We start from the raw sequence: 20,559 nt of genomic DNA, 5'->3' as shown, positions 1-20,559 counted from the left end.
AGAAAAGGTTTTAGAAACAATGTTCCAAGAACTTTTTAAAAACGTGTAACATTTGTAACAATTTGCATGAAAATGTTTTTAGAACATTTCTCACATAACAGATGAACTAAATGAATACTTTTGAGACGAAAAAAAAACAGAAGTGCTCCAGTGATCCGGTATAACTCTGCTTTAGTCCGGTGGAGGAGTGGGCGGGAAGAAATGAAAAGATTTCTGCTCTTGCCCATGAATATTCATACATGCAAACATATCGCCTCTGATTGGCTAACAGCACTGCGACACCAGTGAGACAAACAACAGTTACAAATGTTTTAAAATTAAGACATTTTTACACTAATAACACGAGGGGTGTGTTTAAAAAATGTATTCTTCGATTTAAATCAATCTTTATTTGAATTATCTGATATCGATTCATATAAACCCAAATCGATCTTTAGAAAGAGCGCCGCCCTCTGGCTGGTGTGAGCTGGAGCACGAGAGACGATGCTCAGGAGTGCGGGGAGTTTCTGTAAAAATGTAAGCAATTTTATTCTGTATTTTCACTCACTTTTGCATGTGTTTATTAAACTTATACATTTAACAATGTTTTAAGATGTTTTCCAGTGTTGTTTTCGACTGTACTTTATTTAAAGTAAAACCTGACTGGCTGCCTTAACCGTTAGCCAAATGATCGGTTCCCCGGGTTTCCAAGCCTCACACGCAGCCGGTATGCTAAACTTTTTCGAAACTGAAATTTTCCTAAATTAATCGATTTTGAATCGATTAATCGAATTGGGACTTTGTGAATCGGAATCGCATCAAACTGGGAAATCAGTGACGATACATTACCCACCCCTAAATAACAACAGTCTTTGCAATGTCATATGTTACTTTATAACATGTGTAATGCTCTGCTAAGTGCTAGAGTCTCTGTAAAACGCCAAATCCACCGGAGATCCTATTTAAACCTGTAGTTACTCACACGCAGAGGTGGGTATAGTCCAGCTCCAGAAAGTAAAAATCCTTGGGATATGTTTTTATAATCTAACCATGCTTTAAACTTCTTCTCCACAACTTTATCTCTGACCTGCCTGCTGAGTTTCTACTTGGTCGTCATGATGCTGTTTGTTCACTAGTGTTCACTTACAAACCACTGAGGCTTTCTTCACAGAACAGCTGTATTTATACTGAGACTAAATTACACACAGCTGGATTGACTCTTAAACAATTAAGTGAAGACTTTTAACAGGATTTTTTGCACACTTCTTAAAATCTTAATAAAATACATTTACCCACTTTATACTGAATAAATATATATATATATAAAATATATTGAATAAAAATCAGTAAAAAAAAAGTTGTGTGGTGTAATAAGTCTGTGTATCATCTGCTCCTACTTGTAAAGTTCTGTAGTGAATCCCAGGCTAATCCCAGTGCCAGACCAGTATAAACCACTTGGGTCCACATTTATTTCCACATTGGTCTCACTGTGGTGAAGCATGAATAATTTCATTAGCACCTGTCTTCTGCTGTGTTTAAAACTGATGATGTGTTGACAGGATGGAGTATTATCTCCTAAAGAGGACGTCCATCTGCTCCATGTGGGGGGAAGAGTCTGATCAAAAGACTTTAATCAGCATCCAACATCTGTTTTCAACACTGCCTCAGCTTTATGAGCTTAGAAATAATAAGAGAATAACTGTGAGTGTTTGAGGCTATATCCAAATATCCTACTGTTTAGTACTGGAGTATTTTCCCTGTAAGTGTTTGAGGCTATATCCAAATATACTACTATTTAATACTGGAGTATTTTCTGATCAGTGTTTGAGGCTATATCCAAATATTGTATTGTTTAAAACTGGAGTATTATCTGATCAGTGTTTGATGCTATAACCAAATATCCTACTGTTGTTTTAATACTGGAGTATTTTCTGATTAGTGTTTGAGGCTATATCCAAATATCCTACTGTTTAATATTAAAGTATTTTCTGATAAGTGTTTGATCCTACTGTTTAATACTGGAGTATTATCTGATCAGTGTTTGAGGCTATATCAAAATATCCTACAGTTTAATACTGGGGTATTATCTGATCAGTGTTTGAGGCTATATCTAAATATCCTACTGTTTAATACTGGAGTATTATCTGATCAGTGTTTGAGGCTATATCAAAATATCCTACAGTTTAATACTGGGGTATTATCTGATCAGTGTTTGAGGCTATATCTAAATATCCTACTGCCGTTTTAATACTGGGATATTATCTGATCAGTGTTTGAGGCTATATCCAAATATCCTACTGTTTAATACTGGAATATTTTCTGATCATTGTTTGAGGCTATATCCACATATCCTACTGTTTAATACTGGAGTATTTTCTGAACAGTGTTTGAGGCTATAACCAAATATCCTATTGTTTAATACTGGAGTATTATCTGATAATTGATTGAGGCTATATCCAAATATCCTATTGTTTAATACTGGAGTATTATCTGATAATTGATTGAGGCTATATCCAAATATCCTACTGTTTAATACTGGAGTATTTTCTGATCAGTGTTTGAGGCTATATCCAAATATACTACTGTTTAATACTGGAGTATTATCTGATCACTTTTTGAGCCATATCCAAATATCTTACTATTTAATACTGGAGTATTTTCTGATCAGTGTTTGAGGCTATATCCAAATATACTACTGTTTAATACTGGAGTATTATCTGATCAGTGTTTGAGGCTATATCCAAATATCCTACTGTTTAATACTGGAGTATTTTCTGATCAGTGTTTGAGGCTATTTAAATATCGTCTGATATAAGGATATTTTTTACGTTTTATGTTATAAATCTAGTAGTCTACTCTAGTGTAAATTATACCAGGCCCTACTGTTGGTAGATGAAACAGTGTTGGTAGATGAAACAGTGCTTCAGTTGAATCAGTGGTAAAATTCTTCCCACTCAGCATTAAAGCAGAGATTATCTGAAGAGAGCAGGATGTCAGATATCTGATTAATAGCGCTTTGAAAACAAAGTAAGAAGCTCAGGAGGATTAAGGATTTCCCTGCAGAGTTCTACAGTGGGTTTGAGAGGACTATAATAATGCAGCTCTGAAAATTAAGCAAGTGTTGCCCTCTAGTGTTAAACCAAAAAGTCTACCAGCTGATTATTTCAGAGAATAAAGCACTAAAACATCAATATATCTAATCTAAATGATCTCTGGCATCAAATATATCCAATAAAATGTTTGGAAGGGTTTAGAAAAAGATCAGAATCCCTCCACACTTCCACACACATACTTTAGGTCGTTTCCACATGTATATAGCGTTGTAATATTTACATATTCTGTTATATTTTTACATTACATCTACATTGCAATACCATATATAGTTTAAATTACTGTGTGTATTTATAAGTTCATTGTTTTTTCTGTTTTGTTTTATTTTATTTATTCTACTCTATGTTGTAAATATTGTTCTCTGCATACTAGTGGGAATCTGCACCCAAGTTTTTCACTCGATGTGACAGTAAATGCTTAATTAAAAATATAAAATAAAAAATAAAAATCGTATTTTTTCGCATTAATAAATGGCATTAATTACATGGGGACCAATAAAACTAGCTAAAACTACATTACCCATAATCCCAGGCGCAACACTCCTTACGTAAGCGTACGTAGAGACGGAAGGAGCGGACGGGAGGAGTTTCCAGTTCTAAACAGAGATTAAAGTCTTTGTTTTTATCAGTTATTATAAATGACAGCGAATAAAAGTTAGTTTGTGTGTTTTAAGAAGTGTTTCGGCAGTTATGGAGGCCGTTCCGCGGATGCCAATGATTTGGCTGGAGCTGAAAGACGCCGGGGAGTTTCCGTTCAGCCACGCCGCCAAACAGGTGAGATCTGCGGTGAGGAGGCGCAGGATCCACCGCTGACCCGAAAACAGCGAATTAACACAAAATAAACACATTTATTCACTAAAACACACAGTTATACACGGTATTTAAAGGATTTAAGGTAGCTTTCGTGTTTTAAAGAGCAGAAAAAATAGTTAAATTAGTTAATTATTGTTATTAATAACCTCTAATTAGCCCTAATTATTCATACTATAGAGATTATAGCTATAGGGTTATACAGTATTTCTCCCAGAAAATTATGGCAGGTACGTGTTTTGTTTTACAAATTTCTGCTATTTAGGGTCCTCCACTACGTCATTATTATGAGATATTATGATAAATATGAGATAATTCCCGCAGACTTAGTATCTCATAATTGTGACTTACCATCTCATAATTATGACTTACTATCTCTTAATTTTAACTTAGTATCTCATTATCACATCTCTTAATTTTAATGTAGTTTCTAATAATTATGTCTAACCATCTCATAATTATCACTTAGTGTCTCATAGTTATAATGTAATATCTCATAATTCTGACTTAGTATATCATAATTATAACGTAAAATCTAATAATTATGACTAACCATCTCATAATTATGACTTAGTACCTCATAATGATGACATACTATTTTATAATTTTGACTTACCATCTTTTAATTGACCAACCATCTTGTAATTATGACTTACCATCTTTTAATTATGACTTAGTATCTAACAATTATGACGTTATCTCATAATAATTACTATAATTGTGAGTTAGTGGAAGATGTTTTCCCCAAGCTGCAGAAATTTGCTTCTAAACAGGTGAGATCTGCGATGGAGAGCTGGAAGATCCACTGCTGGCAAATAAATAGCGTTTAAATACGGAATAAATACGCTTATTTATTAAAGAACACAGAGTTACAGGAGTAAGGAGAGAATATGTGTTTTAAAGGACATAAACAATCATTAAAATGGTTAAATTTTGCTATTAATCACCACTAGCCTATTCCCACTATAGAGTTATGCAGTCATAGCCGAAGGTGTTGGCATCTCTTTATTTATTTTACAGGTATTTCTCCCAGACAATTTTTGCAATTACACATGTTTTGTTGTATATATTTTTATTTCCATTGTGTGTACCAGAGAAAATAACAGAGAAAAAAAACTGTGGAAAATAATCAACAATCTGGTGATCCTCAGTCACTGATCAGATATATGATGGAGTTTTTAAGGTAAATATTGGGAAAACTGAGAAATTTAGCAGGTAGGCCTAGGTTGGTCCCAGTGGTCCCTAAGTGTCCCAGTCATTTATGGTCTATTTTAACCAGCTGGTCACTTTCAGACTGTTTTGATAGACAAATGTTCACTCCCGGCTAAGTTTAGTAGTGTACTTAATTTGAATGCCTTACAAATGATGTTACATATCATCTTACACAGGTAACATGCAGGTATAAATTTGGATTTTTTTCCTCAGTAACCCTTAATAGCAGTACCTTTTAATACCAGTACATGTACTGATCAAATTATTCACCATCAAGTAACAAAAGCTTAGATCAAAACGCTTAGCTTTTGGTTGAGAACCTCAAAAAGGATTAGCCAGTGGACTTTGTCTGAGGGAGGGATCTGGAGCCCTTAAACTGCAGTAGCCCTTAAATGGCTTGTTCTGAAAGGGAAGGGACGGTATCTGGTAAGAATAGAGCTGTGAGATCCTTATCTTTATGTAAGAGTGATTTTGTGTAAAAAAAAAAAAAAAAAAAAAAAAAATCCTATTCTGTTACTATATTTGCAATACCATTAATTTCTAAAATCTTTCTGGCTGTAAATGTCCCTTTGCTGTGTGATTAATGGTTCAGAAAGGCAGCCTTTGTTAACTGTGAGGATATTTATATATGTTTGATAGAGTAGATAAAGTTTAAAAGGTCTGTGGTAAACAGGAAGTGGAGGAGGAAGTGAGACAGGAGACAGATTTAGGAGCTTTTATAAACATTTACACTCCTGCATTAAAAACAGACAGGCGTATGGAACTGTAAATAACTGTAAGGAAGTGAAACTGATTACTGTGGAAAACTGTAGTAGTAGACAAGTAGTAGCGTGATTGAGTAAAAACACTGAGGTTGATGCGTGGTACATTTGTATTCTGTATTTTATTTAGTCTGGTTCGTTTAGTTTTGGTTTCACACTGCAGATTAGTAATTCTCACGTATCACGTACGTGGGTAGAGTCACGCTGATTGGTTTGTAAAATTGTGTCATTTGGTCATAGATTGGTCATCCCCCGGATTCCTTTTATTTCTGTGTATAAATAAGGGTTAATCTACAGTTACAGTAGATACAGAATCACCAGCTTGGTTCTCCAGTCAACAACGTCATTCAGTTCGGAATGCATTATCCTTTTATATCTTTGAATTATTCTTTAAGCTGCAGTATTACTATATTTTAAAGGGCTATAGCAGGGGTGTCCATACTACGGCCCGCGGGCCATTTGCGGCCCGTTTCCTTTTATGGAGCGGCCCGCGAGGTATTTTAGAAATAGAATGAAAGTTGGCCCGCTGTTAAGCAGGTTTTTATAATGTGAGATTCAAAGTTTGCAAACGAGCCTAAAAGCGGAGAGAGTGCGCCGTTTTAGCGCAGAAAAACGGGCCAAAGAGTCTAAAAACGGAGAGGGTGCTCAGTTGTAGCACAGAAAAACGGGCAAACGAGCCTAAAAGCGGAGAGAGTGCGCAGTTTTAGCGCAGAAAAACAGGGCAAAGAGTCTAAAAGTTGCCATAATTAATGAGTTTAATATTAAGAGACATCATGAAATGAAACATCAATTTGAAAAATCTTAGTTTACACAACACTGTCAAAGATAAAGATAGTGAGTCAAGTAAAATGATGTGTAAATGAAAGTAATCAGGAAAATGTAATATTTAAAGTGGTATATTTCATTATTTATTTTATTACAGAGTCTGTGGCCCGTGACTTCAAATATATTTCTCCTTCTGGCCCCCAACAAAAAAAAGTTTGGACACCCCTGGGCTATAGTTTCTGCCCTTAAAGTTTTTTTGCATCTTGTATCCAGAGTTTTAGGGAGTTTTTTCCTTTGTGCTAGGGGACGAGACGAACCTTTTTCTGAGCTGGGGATCGATTGCACAGTTCCATCTATCTCTTTTCTGAGTGAATAATTGCGAAAGCTTTGGTTGTTTGCTGTTTTTTTTTTTTTGTTTGTTTTACTCTGATAAAAACGCTCAAACAGTGAGGAACAGCAGCAGGAGCTCCTCAGATAAAGTGCTGTTCTCACAGAGCGAGACAAGCGTTTAACTCCTCAGAGCTGTGCTAGCATCACTCGAGTGTGTTAGCTTGTTTTGCCAAATAAAATAAAATAATAAAATCCCATTACAGATAAATTAAGGTTTGGACTACAATAATTACTTGATGCACCACCTGCCCCCTTTCTGAAGACATACTATGCTTTAAAATGAATTGAAGTCAAGGAGCTCAGCAGGGTCACCTGCAGGTTCTTAAAGGATTTCACCTTAAAAACACTTGAAAACAAGTTGTAGGGCTACAAACTGGAAGTGGGATTGGGTGTAAATGTGTCTGCTCTGTGTCATTGTATTTAGTACATCCAGAGGAGTTATGGTGAAAACCCAGAGAACTACACTGAAGCCCTGAAGAAGCTGGAGCACCTCCGACACGTGAGTTCATAACAATTAATTTACAATTTTATTAAAGTTTGGAGTTAGTAAAGTAAGTTTTTATCCATCTATGGTGAATTCAGTACTGTAAATCGGTTTAGGCATGTGTACATTTATATTTAAACGCTATGTTATTGCTCAGAAGAACACAAAAAATAAAAATAATACAAATATTATTAATATAATTAACCATTAAACATCTCCTCAAATATATTAATATATATATTAGTAGTAGTTATCAAAATACTAATAATATAATAATATATTATTAGTAGTTACCATATTTTGCACTAGTAGTTCATTCACTAGTTCACTCATCTACTGTTTACGTATCTTTTGCACTGCTAAATTTAAATTATTATATAACTGTGTATTTGCACTTTCTGCATGGCTGACATCAGTTATCCTCACTTTATGCCTTCTACTACCAGATCAGGAGAATCTCTCACTATCTTTAATAAACTCCTGAAGACCGAGCTCTTCAAAGAGCTCTTACTCTCCTAACACCTCTAACTAACTACCTTCTACTACCAGATCAGGAGAATCTCTCACTATCTTTAATAAACTCCTGAAGACAGAGCTCTTCAAAGAGCATTACTCTCCTAACACCTCTAACTAACTACCTTCTACTACCAGATCAGGAGAATCTCTCACTATCTTTAATATACTCCTGAAGACAGAGCTCTTCAAAGAGCATTACTCTCCTAACACCTCTAACTAACTACCTTCTACTACCAGATCAGGAGAATCTCTCACTATCTTTAATAAACTCCTGAAGACAGAGCTCTTCAAAGAGCACTTACTCTCCTAACACCTCTAACACACTAACTACTTCTAACCTCATTTCCTTCTCCCCCTCCTTCACTTCTCTATCCCATTATTACCCTTCGACCTTCTATCTATCTATCTATCTATCTATCTATCTATCTATCTATCTATCTATCTATCTATCTATCTATCTATCTATCTATCTATCTATCTATCTATCTATCTATCATGTTTATTTGTATTTATTTCATTGTTACATTGTGTTTACAAGCAATTTCTTTTTTTTTTTTACAAGCATACAAGCAATTATTTTTAAATTATTTTTTACTGAAATCATGCATCAACTTAAAAATGTTAAACAAACCAAAATCCTTCAGTTTCTGAGACTCTTGCTCATCCTTTCCTGGGGTGGTCCTGATGAGTGCCAGTTTCATCATTATTCTGTTGTTGATGTTTTTTTGTGGTGACTGCACTTGAGGATACTTTTAAAGTACTTAAAATTCTTCTTTTCAGATTGTTTGACTGACCTTAATTTTTTCTTAAAGTAATTTTTTCTTTACTTGGTTGAGTAGTTGTTTCTTCTCATAATCTGGATTAGAACATTACTCAAATATTCACTATTCACTGTATACCTGTAACTCTACCTCTTCACTACTTTACTTTAACTGATGCTCTCAAACACTTTATTAAGAGACAAGAAATTCAAGTAATTAACTCTTGATGAGTTCAGCACAGCTGTTAACTGAAAGCCTGAAATCCTGCAGATGAGTTTAGTATTAATCTACGATGCAGAACTTTTAATGATCTTTATAATAATCTGATATTTCTCTCTGTGTAACAGAATGTGGTGAACGTGCCGCGGGATTTTGAGGGCTGCAACATGCTCCGGAAATACTTCGGTCAGCTGCACTTTCTACAGAGCAGAGTCCCCATGGCTAAAGGACAGGAAGCAGCGGTACCAGTGACGTGGTGCGTACCATAGAGACCAAACTACTGTATTTTTTGGACTATTTGGTGCACTTATTAGAATTTAATTTTCCCAAAAATCATCAGTGCTCCTTATATATGAATTCTACCAGTCAGGTATTAAGGAGCAGTAAAGCCACTCCACTGAATTATACATATATGTATTATACAGGAGTTTCAGTTTAGTTCTCCAGCACTAAGGCTGGAGCAGTATTAGCATTAGCCGCTAACCACACTAAGCGCTAGCTCTTCCAATTCAGAGGGAAGAATTATCAGACTGTTGTAGCATGCAGCCAACCCCGGCTAGCACTGCTGGAGCAGCATAAGCATTAGCCGCTAACCACAGCGCTAGCTCTTTCGCCGTTCAGAGATGAGTATTATCAGACTGTTGTAGCATGCAGCCAACCCTGGCTAGCACTGCTGGAGCAGCATTAGCATTACACGCTAAGTGCTAGCTCTTTCAGAGGTGAGTATATTGGACTGTATCCTGCGTGTTTACTGTGTTAAAACAAGCTACGTTGGACGAACCGCTAGCTGAAATCACCATGGCTTACCGGAACACTCAGGGTTTCTCAGTGTAGTGCTGTCAGGCAGCATTAGTTTACAGGAGATAAGTCTGTGTAGATTAACATCCAGAGCTCGTTTGACTTTAAAAATAAATGTTTTTTTTTTTTTTTTTTTTTTTTAAGAATTTACAGTTTTGTTTACTTAGCTTAGCTTAGCTTAGCTTTACAGGTCTCGCCCTCTCCAGCAGCGACACCTGCTGAATTAGAAGGAAAACATGGCGACACCCCTGGTCCTTACTAGTGTTGCATAATGCGCCTTATAACCCTGGTGCGTCTTATAGTGCGAAAATTACGGTAAACAATTAACAAATATCAAAAAAAATATTTCTTTGTATTTCTGTCCTTTGTCGCTATAAAACAAACAAACAACTGAATGTGGATCTGATTGTCCTTTAAATGCTTAGAAGGTGTTAAAATGTGGAAAGTTCTGATATTTAGTGAATAAATATGTAATTTGTTGTGTTTGGGCACTTTTGTTGACACAGACTAAGCTGCCAACTGCATTTCTGTTTCAACAGCATTGAAGTAGGGGTGGGCAATATGCCCCTAAAATAATATTGCAATATTTCAGAGTGTATACATGAAGAGTTTGGTTCCAAAACGCTATAAATCCATTTTTATCAGTTTGAGTAAAAAAGGGTTTTCTTTAGCAAGAAAGTGGTAGGCTGAAAACCACCGTTTTCTGTTTCAAACTATCAAATACCATACTACGGTTAAAATAACACAAAAAAATCAAATCAAGATTTTAATATGTAAAAATATATTTAAAAAAAAAACGTTTTTTGCAAAACGCAATAAATCCATGCCATGTTTTTTTTTTTTCAAAATGTCTTATATATCCTTTGGCATCAATAGAACATTTTTTTTGACTGAAAACGTGCAAAATACAATAATAAATAACAGTAAATTGTACATCTGAATATAATAGTTTTCCATTGGGCCAAAAACACAAATTTCAAAAAATTTATTTTCGAAAAAGTGCAAAATTTCATTAACGAACAAGACATTAAGACAATAAAATCCCCAAAATCACGTTACATTCATGTGCTGTAGTGTAGTGTAGTGTGGTGTAGTGTAGTGTAGTGTGGTGTTTTATAGTGTGTGTGTGTGTGTGTGTGTGTGTGTGTGTGTGAACTGCAGATGACAGCCGGTATTTCCCCCCCTCCTGAATGCCTCATTTTCTTTACCTTTTCAGGTACATGAGACTTTTTTGATGCCTTTCTCTTTTTTCCAATAACTGCTTCACGAACAGGCTCCTCTATACCATCAAACCCGCTCATTTTCGCAGACTTTGAGAGTGAAAAACGAAAGTGAAAGTAGGCTACACGAAATACCGGCACGCTCAACAGGGTGCGTGCTATGATGTTTACATTAGATAGCTCGTGGAATACTGCACTGTGATTGGATGAGGGGAGATGTGGCGTTCTGCGGGAAATCAAGACGTCTGGCGTTTGTTGCGTTTTGGAAAGAAAGAGAGAAAGCAGGGCAGTATTACACGGCGGATGTGGCGTTTTGACTAAAAAAAATATTGGCTTTTCAAGAGTGTTCACACAACATTCTGATTCTGGCTCTAACTCATTTTTTTTTTTTAAACGGCGTTTATCGCGTTTTGGAATCAAACTCTTTATATATACATATAATTTATATATTTACATATCATTTATTTATTTATTTCTTTTGTTTTTGAACAAAAGAACAAAAAAACAACATTTAAATTATTGCAGGTCTCACTAACCACAGTTAAGTGACACTTGCAGTTATTAATAATACTAAATATTTTATTAATAATACAAAATTCTTCTGTTGTTCCATTAGTCTCTGCTGTGTATTTAGGCAGGTATTGTAAAGTCATAATTTTGGTATCGTGACCGCACTAGCTGTGGCCCTACTTTAGAATGCAATTAATAACAAATATTATTATTTATTTTTGTATATTATTATTACTTGTTATTTATCCACCTGTTTCTCTTCACTACAGGACAGATATCTTCTCAGGGAAGCAGATCACACATGAGGACATCAGTTATGAACAGGCCTGTGTTCTCTATAACCTGGGTAAGACACACTGTGACCTTTAATAACACATAAATACACAGATTATATAAAGTGGAGCACAGAGGTTAAATCCTGTTGTTTTGCAGGTGCTTTACATTCTTTACTGGGAGCTATGGACAACAGGGTGTCTGAAGAGGTGAGAATTCCATTTATTATTATTTTGAAAAGGCAAAGGCTGTGTTGCTACCTGGGGTGTAATGGAACATGCAGTACCAGTCAAAAGTTTGGACACACCTTAAATTCAGTGTTTTTTTTGTTTATATATATATATATAAATAAATGTTTTGCACTAGTGCTGGGCGATATGGGGAAAAATCCTATATCACGATATGGAATTTTTTATATCATGATAACGAGATATATTATGATATACCAATTTTAGTTTTTTTTTTTTAATTATTCTTAGAAAAATATGACAAAATAATATAATTGCTTACTTACTTATTATATTTATTTATAAATAAATTAACAAACACAAAAATGAGGGTATTCAATCTGAAATTTCAGTTCGTTTTAGTTTTTTCTTTTAATTACCGTTTTTTTTTTTTAGTTTCAGTTAAGGAGAACTTTCACTTTCAGTTTTCGTTATTTTGTTCATTTTCGTTAAAAATAATTCTTGGTTACTTAGCTATATGGTGGTTAGCATGCCATAGATTTATATAAAATAAAAATAGTATTAAAAAAAACAGATGACTACATCACAGCGTGTGTTTTCCTACAGGACAAACCCTTCAAACATGCGGATGAGCTCTCCGCACCTGATTAAAAAAATCACACAGTGTCTGTCTGTCTTAAAATAGTTAGATACAGCTATTAAATGAATAAATCAACATTCATTTAAAAGACCATTGAGAAGTTCTGTATGCTAAATAACAAAGAAGGCAGCAACAAGCTAGAAGCTAATAAGCTAATAACAACATTTAATACAAACAGAAAAATAGATATAAAATAGGAAAATAACCAACTAAACTAAGCTCAAAATGCTAAAAGAAATATAATATAACGAATTCTAAAAGAGCAAAACGAAATAGTGAACACACAGATGTGCATGAATAATTGATGAAATTACTGTAGAAACGAAACGAAATGTAAGTAGCACGATAAACAGTTTTCCATCGTCCCCGCGATATTTATCGTCATATCGTACAGCACTATCTGCACTGTAGATTTATACTAAATTCATCCAAACTAACAAAAAAATAATCACAGTAAAAGGAAGTGATAAAATAAAATGATCATGATACAAAATGGTACAAATGAATTATAATGAACCAAGATCATAAGACAGATAAAATAAATAAATAAAAAGTAAAAATAAGAGAAAGGATAAACTATTAAAACAGTTAAAACATTGTGTGTGTGTGTGTGTGTGTGTGTGTGTGTGTGTAGGGGATGAAGACGTCCTGTACCCATTTCCAGTGCTCTGCTGGAGCCTTCACCTACATCAGAGACCATTACAACTTCAACTACAGCTCTGATATAAGCCACCAGGCGCTGTCCATCAACATCAGCCTCATGCTGGTAAACTCACACACACTCATACACTCAACGTCATGAACATTAGCGCTTAGCACAAAAAATCCAGCCCGACCCAACCCAAGGCCATGCACGTTCTACCCCAACCCAACCCTCCCCATAAACTGTCCTTTTGAGCCCGAGCCTGAGCCTGAATTAAACGTCACATTTTTTTTTAACTAAGTAGAGCTCTAAAACTGAGCTTTTTAAAAAACATTGAGTGAAATCTGTTCAGAATGATGTTAATTAACATTGCAACACTAAAGAAGCGCATAACTAAACTAACATTTAATAAAAATGTTTATGAAGAACCAATCTCCCCGTCTGCTCTAATATAATTAACAGTGTTCAGAAATAGAAACATAATATTTTTAAAACATATAGCCTATAGCAAAAAACTCATTAAACTGAAATAGACCAAGAACAATAATAAAAAAAAAAATTACAGTGACTTTCTTCTACTGTAATAAAATAACAATGTTTTAGGATATAAAATACTTTTGGAACAAATGCTTGTTTTTATTTTAAGCATTTAACCTAAATACAAAACATGAAAACAGCAATAAGGCTACGCAACAATAAGGCTTTTAGCTGTGGAATGCTGGGAGCATGCTGAGTTAACACATGCGTTATGAAGGGACACACGCGTTATTACTATCAACAACTTACTTAACAGAGCTCCATACCTCTGACTTTCCCTCGCATTGGGCCAAAGTTACTGTAGCTCACAATGTAATTTTTCTCCTCACTTCAGAAGGATCCATTTTGTTGGTTTAGCTTCACGCAGCGCTGCAGGTCCAGTGTGTAATGCGGAGATGCGGTGGAGCTGACGTGAGCGCAGTGCTCACTGCAGTTCTAGAGCTGCATGCTGTATTTTATTATTATTTTTAAAAACAGTTTGATTTGTCACGTTACTATTTTATGATTATTACGCAATAGCTTTGTATAAAATAAAAACCGCTTTAAAAAACAGAGCCCGACCCGACCTGGCCCGAGGAAAGTGCTGGGAAATCTCGACCCGACCCAACACGAGTTCGGCTTGGACCTCGGGCAGAGAATCTAAGCTCTAATTAAAATGTTTTGTATAGAACATAGACCTATACTAACTTGTGTAAAAAAGAGATGTATACTATGTCCTCTTTAAAAATCATTGATATAAAACTATGCCGAGACAGCCTCATTTGAATAACCCCGCCCCTGAGGGCTGCCTTGAGGTCACAGGCTGTAGAGCGGAGCAGAGCGGAGCTGACGGTCTGTTATAGGTCCTGCCCATAACCAGCCCTTTTAAAATAACCACACCTTTTAGAATAGAGCTGAATAACGTTTTAAAAAACAAATTCTGTGGGGATATAAAAATTTACAATATAAGCAGAGGTTACACTAGCTGCTGCATTTAAATAATGGAGGTAGAATTACAGTATATTCGAAAAAAACGTGATTGAATTTTGTCTGTTTTGCCATTGAAACCTATGGGGATGGGTGGAGTTACACAGCTTTCTGCAACCGAACAGCAGGGGGCGCCCGACCTGTGGTGGCGTCACTTTTGAGAGACGATGCTCTGTCCAGCTATACACAGTCTATGGTCCAGTGTTGATGTTTTGTTAATCTTGTGTTTCCTGCTGTTTGTTCTGCAGGCTCAGGCGCAGGAGTGTCTGCTTGAGAAAACTCTGTTGGACAACAGGAAGAGCGTCCTGATCGCTCGCATCTGTACCCAGGTGTGCTTCTAACCTTCTTACCCACCTGTTACCTCTTACTAAATACATACACGGTACTGTATATTAAGGGTGTGAATCACAAGCCATCTTACCATAACGATGATACCATGATAACAATATCACTAAACGTTGCCATGATAAAAATTATATCACAATATGTTGCCACGATACCGATGATCTCATGATACGTTGCCGTAATAATGATGATCTCATTATACGTTGCTATAATATCACATTACGTTGTCACAATACCGATGATCTCATGATATGTTGCTATAATTTCATGTTACATTGTCACGATACCGATGATCTCATGATACGTTGTCACAATACCGATGATGTCATGATACGCTGCCATAATATCATGTTACGTTGCCACGATACCGATGATCTCATAATACGTTGCCATAATAATGATGATCTCATGACACGTTGCCATAACATCACGTCACGTTGCCATGATACCGATGATCTCATGATTTGTTGCCTTAATAATGATGTCATGATACGTTGCTATAATTTCATGTTACGTTGTCATGATACCGATGATCTCATGATACGTTGCTATAATATCATGTTACGTTGCCACGATACCGATGATCTCATAATATGTTGCCATAATAATGATGATCTCATGACACGTTGCCATAACATCACGTCACGTTGCCATGATACCGATGATCTCATGATATGTTGCCTTAATAATGATGATCTCATTATACGTTGCTATAATATCACATTACGTTGTCACAATACCGATGATCTCATGATACGTTGCTATAATTTCATGTTACATTGTCACGATACCGATGATCTCATGATACGTTGCCTTAATAATGATGTCATGATACGTTGCTATAATTTCATGTTACATTGTCACGATACCGATGATCTCATGATACGTTGTCACAATACCGATGATGTCATGATACGCTGCCATAATATCATGTTACGTTGCCACGATACCGATGATCTCATAATACGTTGCCATAATAATGATGATCTCATGACACGTTGCCATAACATCACGTCACGTTGCCATGATACCGATGATCTCATGATTTGTTGCCTTAATAATGATGTCATGATACGTTGCTATAATTTCATGTTACGTTGTCATGATACCGATGATCTCATGATACGTTGCTATAATATCATGTTACGTTGCCACGATACCGATGATCTCATAATATGTTGCCATAATAATGATGATCTCATGACACGTTGCCATAACATCACGTCACGTTGCCATGATACCGATGATCTCATGATTTGTTGCCTTAATAATGATGTCATGATACGTTGCTATAATTTCATGTTACGTTGTCATGATACCGATGATCTCATGATACGTTGCTATAATATCATGTTACGTTGCCATGATACCGATGATCTCATGATATGTTGCCTTAATAATGATGATCTCATTATACGTTGCTATAATATCACATTACGTTGTCACAATACCGATGATCTCATGATACGTTGCCTTAATAATGATGATCTCATGATACGTTGCTATAATTTCATGTTACATTGTCACGATACCGATGATCTCATGATACGTTGCCTTAATAATGATGTCATGATACGTTGCTATAATTTCATGTTACATTGTCACGATACCGATGATCTCATGATACGTTGCCATAATAATGATGATGTCATGATACGCTGCCATAATATCACGTCACGTTGCCATGATACCGATGATCTCATGATATGTTGCCTTAATAATGATGATGTCATGATACGTTGCTATAATTTCATGTTACGTTGTCATGATACCGATGATCTCATGATACGTTGCTATAATTTCATGTTACGTTGCCATGATAATGATGCTGTAACAAGTCAATTTCCCCCTTGGGGGATCAATAAAGTCTTATCTTATTCTCACAGGTGTGTGAGTACTATAAGGAGTGTGTGAGGGTGTTGGAGAATTCGGAGGGGACGTTTGGGAAGAAGGAGTGGAGGAAACTCATCTATATGAAGATTAGCTACTTCAGTGCAGTGACCTACGTAAGTACAGAACACACAGAACACACAGAATACACAGCACATGCTTTATTCAAAGAGGGATGCACTAAAACCAGCTTTCACACACGCAAAAAGATAGAAGTGCTTTGTGGCGCTAGTTCGCTCATGCAAATTTTTATTTCATTTTATTTATTTAAAGAAATTATTTATTTATTTAATGAAAAAACATATATATTGCGTATTTAACACATTTTATCATTGTGGGTGATAACAGTGCAGACTTTAGATAAATTAGTTATTGTTCGTCAAAAAAATAAAAAAACATATTTTATGGTTTGAAATATTTTGCAAGATTTGTTAATAAATTTTTGTTCATGTACTGTTTTTAGTTGCACATGGGCAAACAGTCTGAGGAACAGAAGAAATTTGGAGAAGCTGTAAGTGTGTGTTTTTTATCACGTTGTTTATGAGGAGCTCTGGATACAAAACCAAACCATCATACACCATCATTTCATGCAGTTTCAAAGTTTCATCTCCTGTCATTTTCAAAACTCAGTTTAGTTTCGTTTTGTTGTTAATCTGATTTATGCAAAGTCATTACTTAGCAACAGCATAGCAACACCTTATCAACCACTTAACAACCATTTAGAAACAACATAGCAACCACATAGCAAACAAATACCATTGCAACACATTAGCAACCACCTGGCAAAACACCTTAGCAACAACATAGCAACCACCATGGATACCAAAGCAACACTTTATCAACCACAGAACAACCACTTAGAAACAACATAGCAACCACATAGCAACAACCACAGATACCTTAGCAACCACCTAGCAGCACTTTATCAACCACATAACAACAACCACGGATACCATAGCAACACATTAGCAACCACCTAGCAACACTTTAGCAACAACATAGCAACCACTGTGGATACCATAGAAACACCTTAGTAACCACCTAGCAACCTCTTAGAAACAATATAGCAACCACCATGGATACCATAGCAACACCTTAACTACCATCTAGCAACACCTTAGCAACAACATAGCAATCACCATGAATACTATAACAATATTTTAGCAACCACCTAGCATCATCTTAGTAACAACATAGCAACCACCACAGATACCATAGCAACACCGTAGCAACCGCCTATTTTGTAATAAAATATTACAAATAATAAGTACCATCTGGCAACACCTTTGCAACAATATAGCAACCACCACGGATACCAAAGCAACACCTTAGCAATCACCTAGCATAACCTTAGCAGCAACATAACCACCATGGATATCATAGCAACACCTTAGTAACCACCTAGCAACTACTTAGCAACCACCACAGACACCATAGCAACCACACCATAGCAACCACACCATAGCAACCACACCATAGCAACCACACCATAGCAACCACACCTAGCAACCACCATGAATACCATAGCAACACCTTAGCAACCATCTAGCATCACTTAAGCAACAACATAACAAGCACCACAGATACCATAGCAACACTGTAGCAACCGCCTATTTTGTAACAGAATGTTAAAAAAAACAAGCTGAACATTTTATAAGATATAGCATTATTAGGATTTATTTCACAAGTGTTTATTATTCATTTTTAGATGTTTTTACACACAATAAAGGTCTTTAAGCACTGTATGTTGCATGCAGTGAAACTAATAATGTCCTTTATAAGATATTTGTCACATTAGTGATAACTAGATAAATTAATATAAAAGTGTTTACAGGTTGCGTACTTCCAAGGCGCTCTTGACAGACTAAATGAAGCCATCAAGCTGGCCAAGGTAAGTTCATCTAACACGTTTCTGTCTTAATTTCTGCCATTGCATAATTAAAAGAGACTCTATTACACCCTGCGGAAAGTGCGATGTGATGCTTATTGCTATCTTACACCCCATCAACACTGATGGGCGTGGTGTTCTGGAAATGAGGTGTGTTCAGGTACATTTCTGGAGTTTTGCTTGTTTATCTTGGTAACAGAAAACACAGGAGCTCCACTGACTGAATACAACCTAGACAGACGCCAACAGTCAGACGTTCATCGCTGTGCCGAGCGTACACCCCCACTTATTACACACACATGAACACACAGCAGCACAAACCCAACTTTTACATCAACAATAAACAGAATAGTAAATAAAATAACATTGCTGTTCCCGTAAATGAGCTGCTGGAGCTCCTTCACAGCGTCAACCAGCAGCTCAGTTTCCTCTGCTGAGAAGAGTTTGTTGGACACGTCCAGGTAGCTGCACCGTTAAAATAGCAATCCACCAAATCCGTCAGAGGCCACCTGATCCACTCTTAAAGAGAATGATGAGTAAGAGACACTCTGATTGGTTAATTAACCACACTCATGGATAACTAAAGAAAATGAGCACATGCCTTTTGCTTTACATTTCGAGTCAAACAAGGTGTACTTTTCCCGTCGTTACAATAGCAAAGACACACTGACACACCCTAAATCCAGCTGCGTAGTGTGCGCTTAACGGCTCGCCTAAAATGGGTCCCTGCTAAATAAAATCTAGCTTTTTCAAGCTTTTTTTTTCTCTCATTTTGCTAATTCTGTTTTCTTCTATTAACCACACAAATACATGTTTAAAAGCTATTTTTTTGTTTAATCTCTTGCTTTTAGTAGTTTATGTGCTTTGTTTATGATTATTTTACATTTTATTTCTTGCTATTTTTGTATCTTTATTCATTTATCTAATTTATGTTGTAAAATGACATGTTCTAGAAAAAAAATGTTTTATAAATATAGATAACTTATTAATTTACTGTGGTTTGATTAACTTGTTTGGATTTCTGCAGCATCAGCCAGACTCTGTACAGGAGGCTCTGAGATTCACTATGGACGTCATCGGCGGGAAGTAAGACTTACTGCACACATTTAAGAGTTTTAACAACAAAATAAATGTATAATATACAATCCAGTATCAGTATACGTGAAAGGTTTGATGCTAACAATGCTGGAGAAGATCCAGCTTGTAAGTGAAATTAGCTGTTGTTTTGTGTAAAATGCCATTTGTTTGGAGATATTTTAGTCTATTTTAGAACTACAACACAGTTGTAGTGTGAGTAAAGGCATCGCACTGAGGGTGGAGTTACGGCTTTCATATAATTAACCTAATAAGCAGCTGCAAAAGCTTCACATGAGAATTAGAGCTTAGATTCTCTGCCCGAACCTGACCTGACCCGAGGCGGTTCGGGCAGAGATTTACCACCTCATTCCTCGGGTCGGGTCGGGCTCCAGAAAATAGTTTTTTATTTATATTTTTATTTTAAATAAAGCTCTGGTGTGATAATCACAGTGTTGCTAAGTAACCAATTATTATTGTTAACGAAAACGAACCAAATAACGAAAAATGAAAGTGAAAAAAAAAAATTATTTATAAGAGCTGTTTTCACTCCCATAGTTCTACAGCGGGGGGTGTTGTG

At 35.9% G+C, this 20,559-nt stretch overlaps 1 protein-coding gene across 1 annotated transcript in view; it reads left to right on the top strand.

Moving 5' to 3' along the window:
- Positions 1–3,641: 3,641 nt before the first annotated feature.
- Positions 3,642–20,559, top strand: part of ptpn23b (protein tyrosine phosphatase, non-receptor type 23, b) — a 39,125-nt gene continuing 22,207 nt past the window's right edge. Inside the window, exons 1-11 of the mRNA XM_049475549.1 lie at positions 3,642–3,863; positions 7,452–7,526; positions 9,136–9,263; positions 11,805–11,881; positions 11,968–12,017; positions 13,271–13,402; positions 15,031–15,111; positions 17,014–17,133; positions 17,481–17,528; positions 18,852–18,908; positions 19,933–19,991. Coding sequence (XP_049331506.1) covers positions 3,780–3,863; positions 7,452–7,526; positions 9,136–9,263; positions 11,805–11,881; positions 11,968–12,017; positions 13,271–13,402; positions 15,031–15,111; positions 17,014–17,133; positions 17,481–17,528; positions 18,852–18,908; positions 19,933–19,991 — 911 coding nt within the window. The 5' untranslated portion in view covers positions 3,642–3,779. The remainder of the gene's footprint in view (positions 3,864–7,451; positions 7,527–9,135; positions 9,264–11,804; positions 11,882–11,967; positions 12,018–13,270; positions 13,403–15,030; positions 15,112–17,013; positions 17,134–17,480; positions 17,529–18,851; positions 18,909–19,932; positions 19,992–20,559) is intronic.

Source organism: Astyanax mexicanus, chromosome 3 (genome assembly GCF_023375975.1).
Source record: "Astyanax mexicanus isolate ESR-SI-001 chromosome 3, AstMex3_surface, whole genome shotgun sequence".
Classification (NCBI taxonomy): domain Eukaryota; kingdom Metazoa; phylum Chordata; class Actinopteri; order Characiformes; family Acestrorhamphidae; genus Astyanax; species Astyanax mexicanus.
The sequence above is the reverse complement of the archived record's forward strand: the minus strand, read 5'-3'. Positions and strand labels throughout refer to the sequence as shown.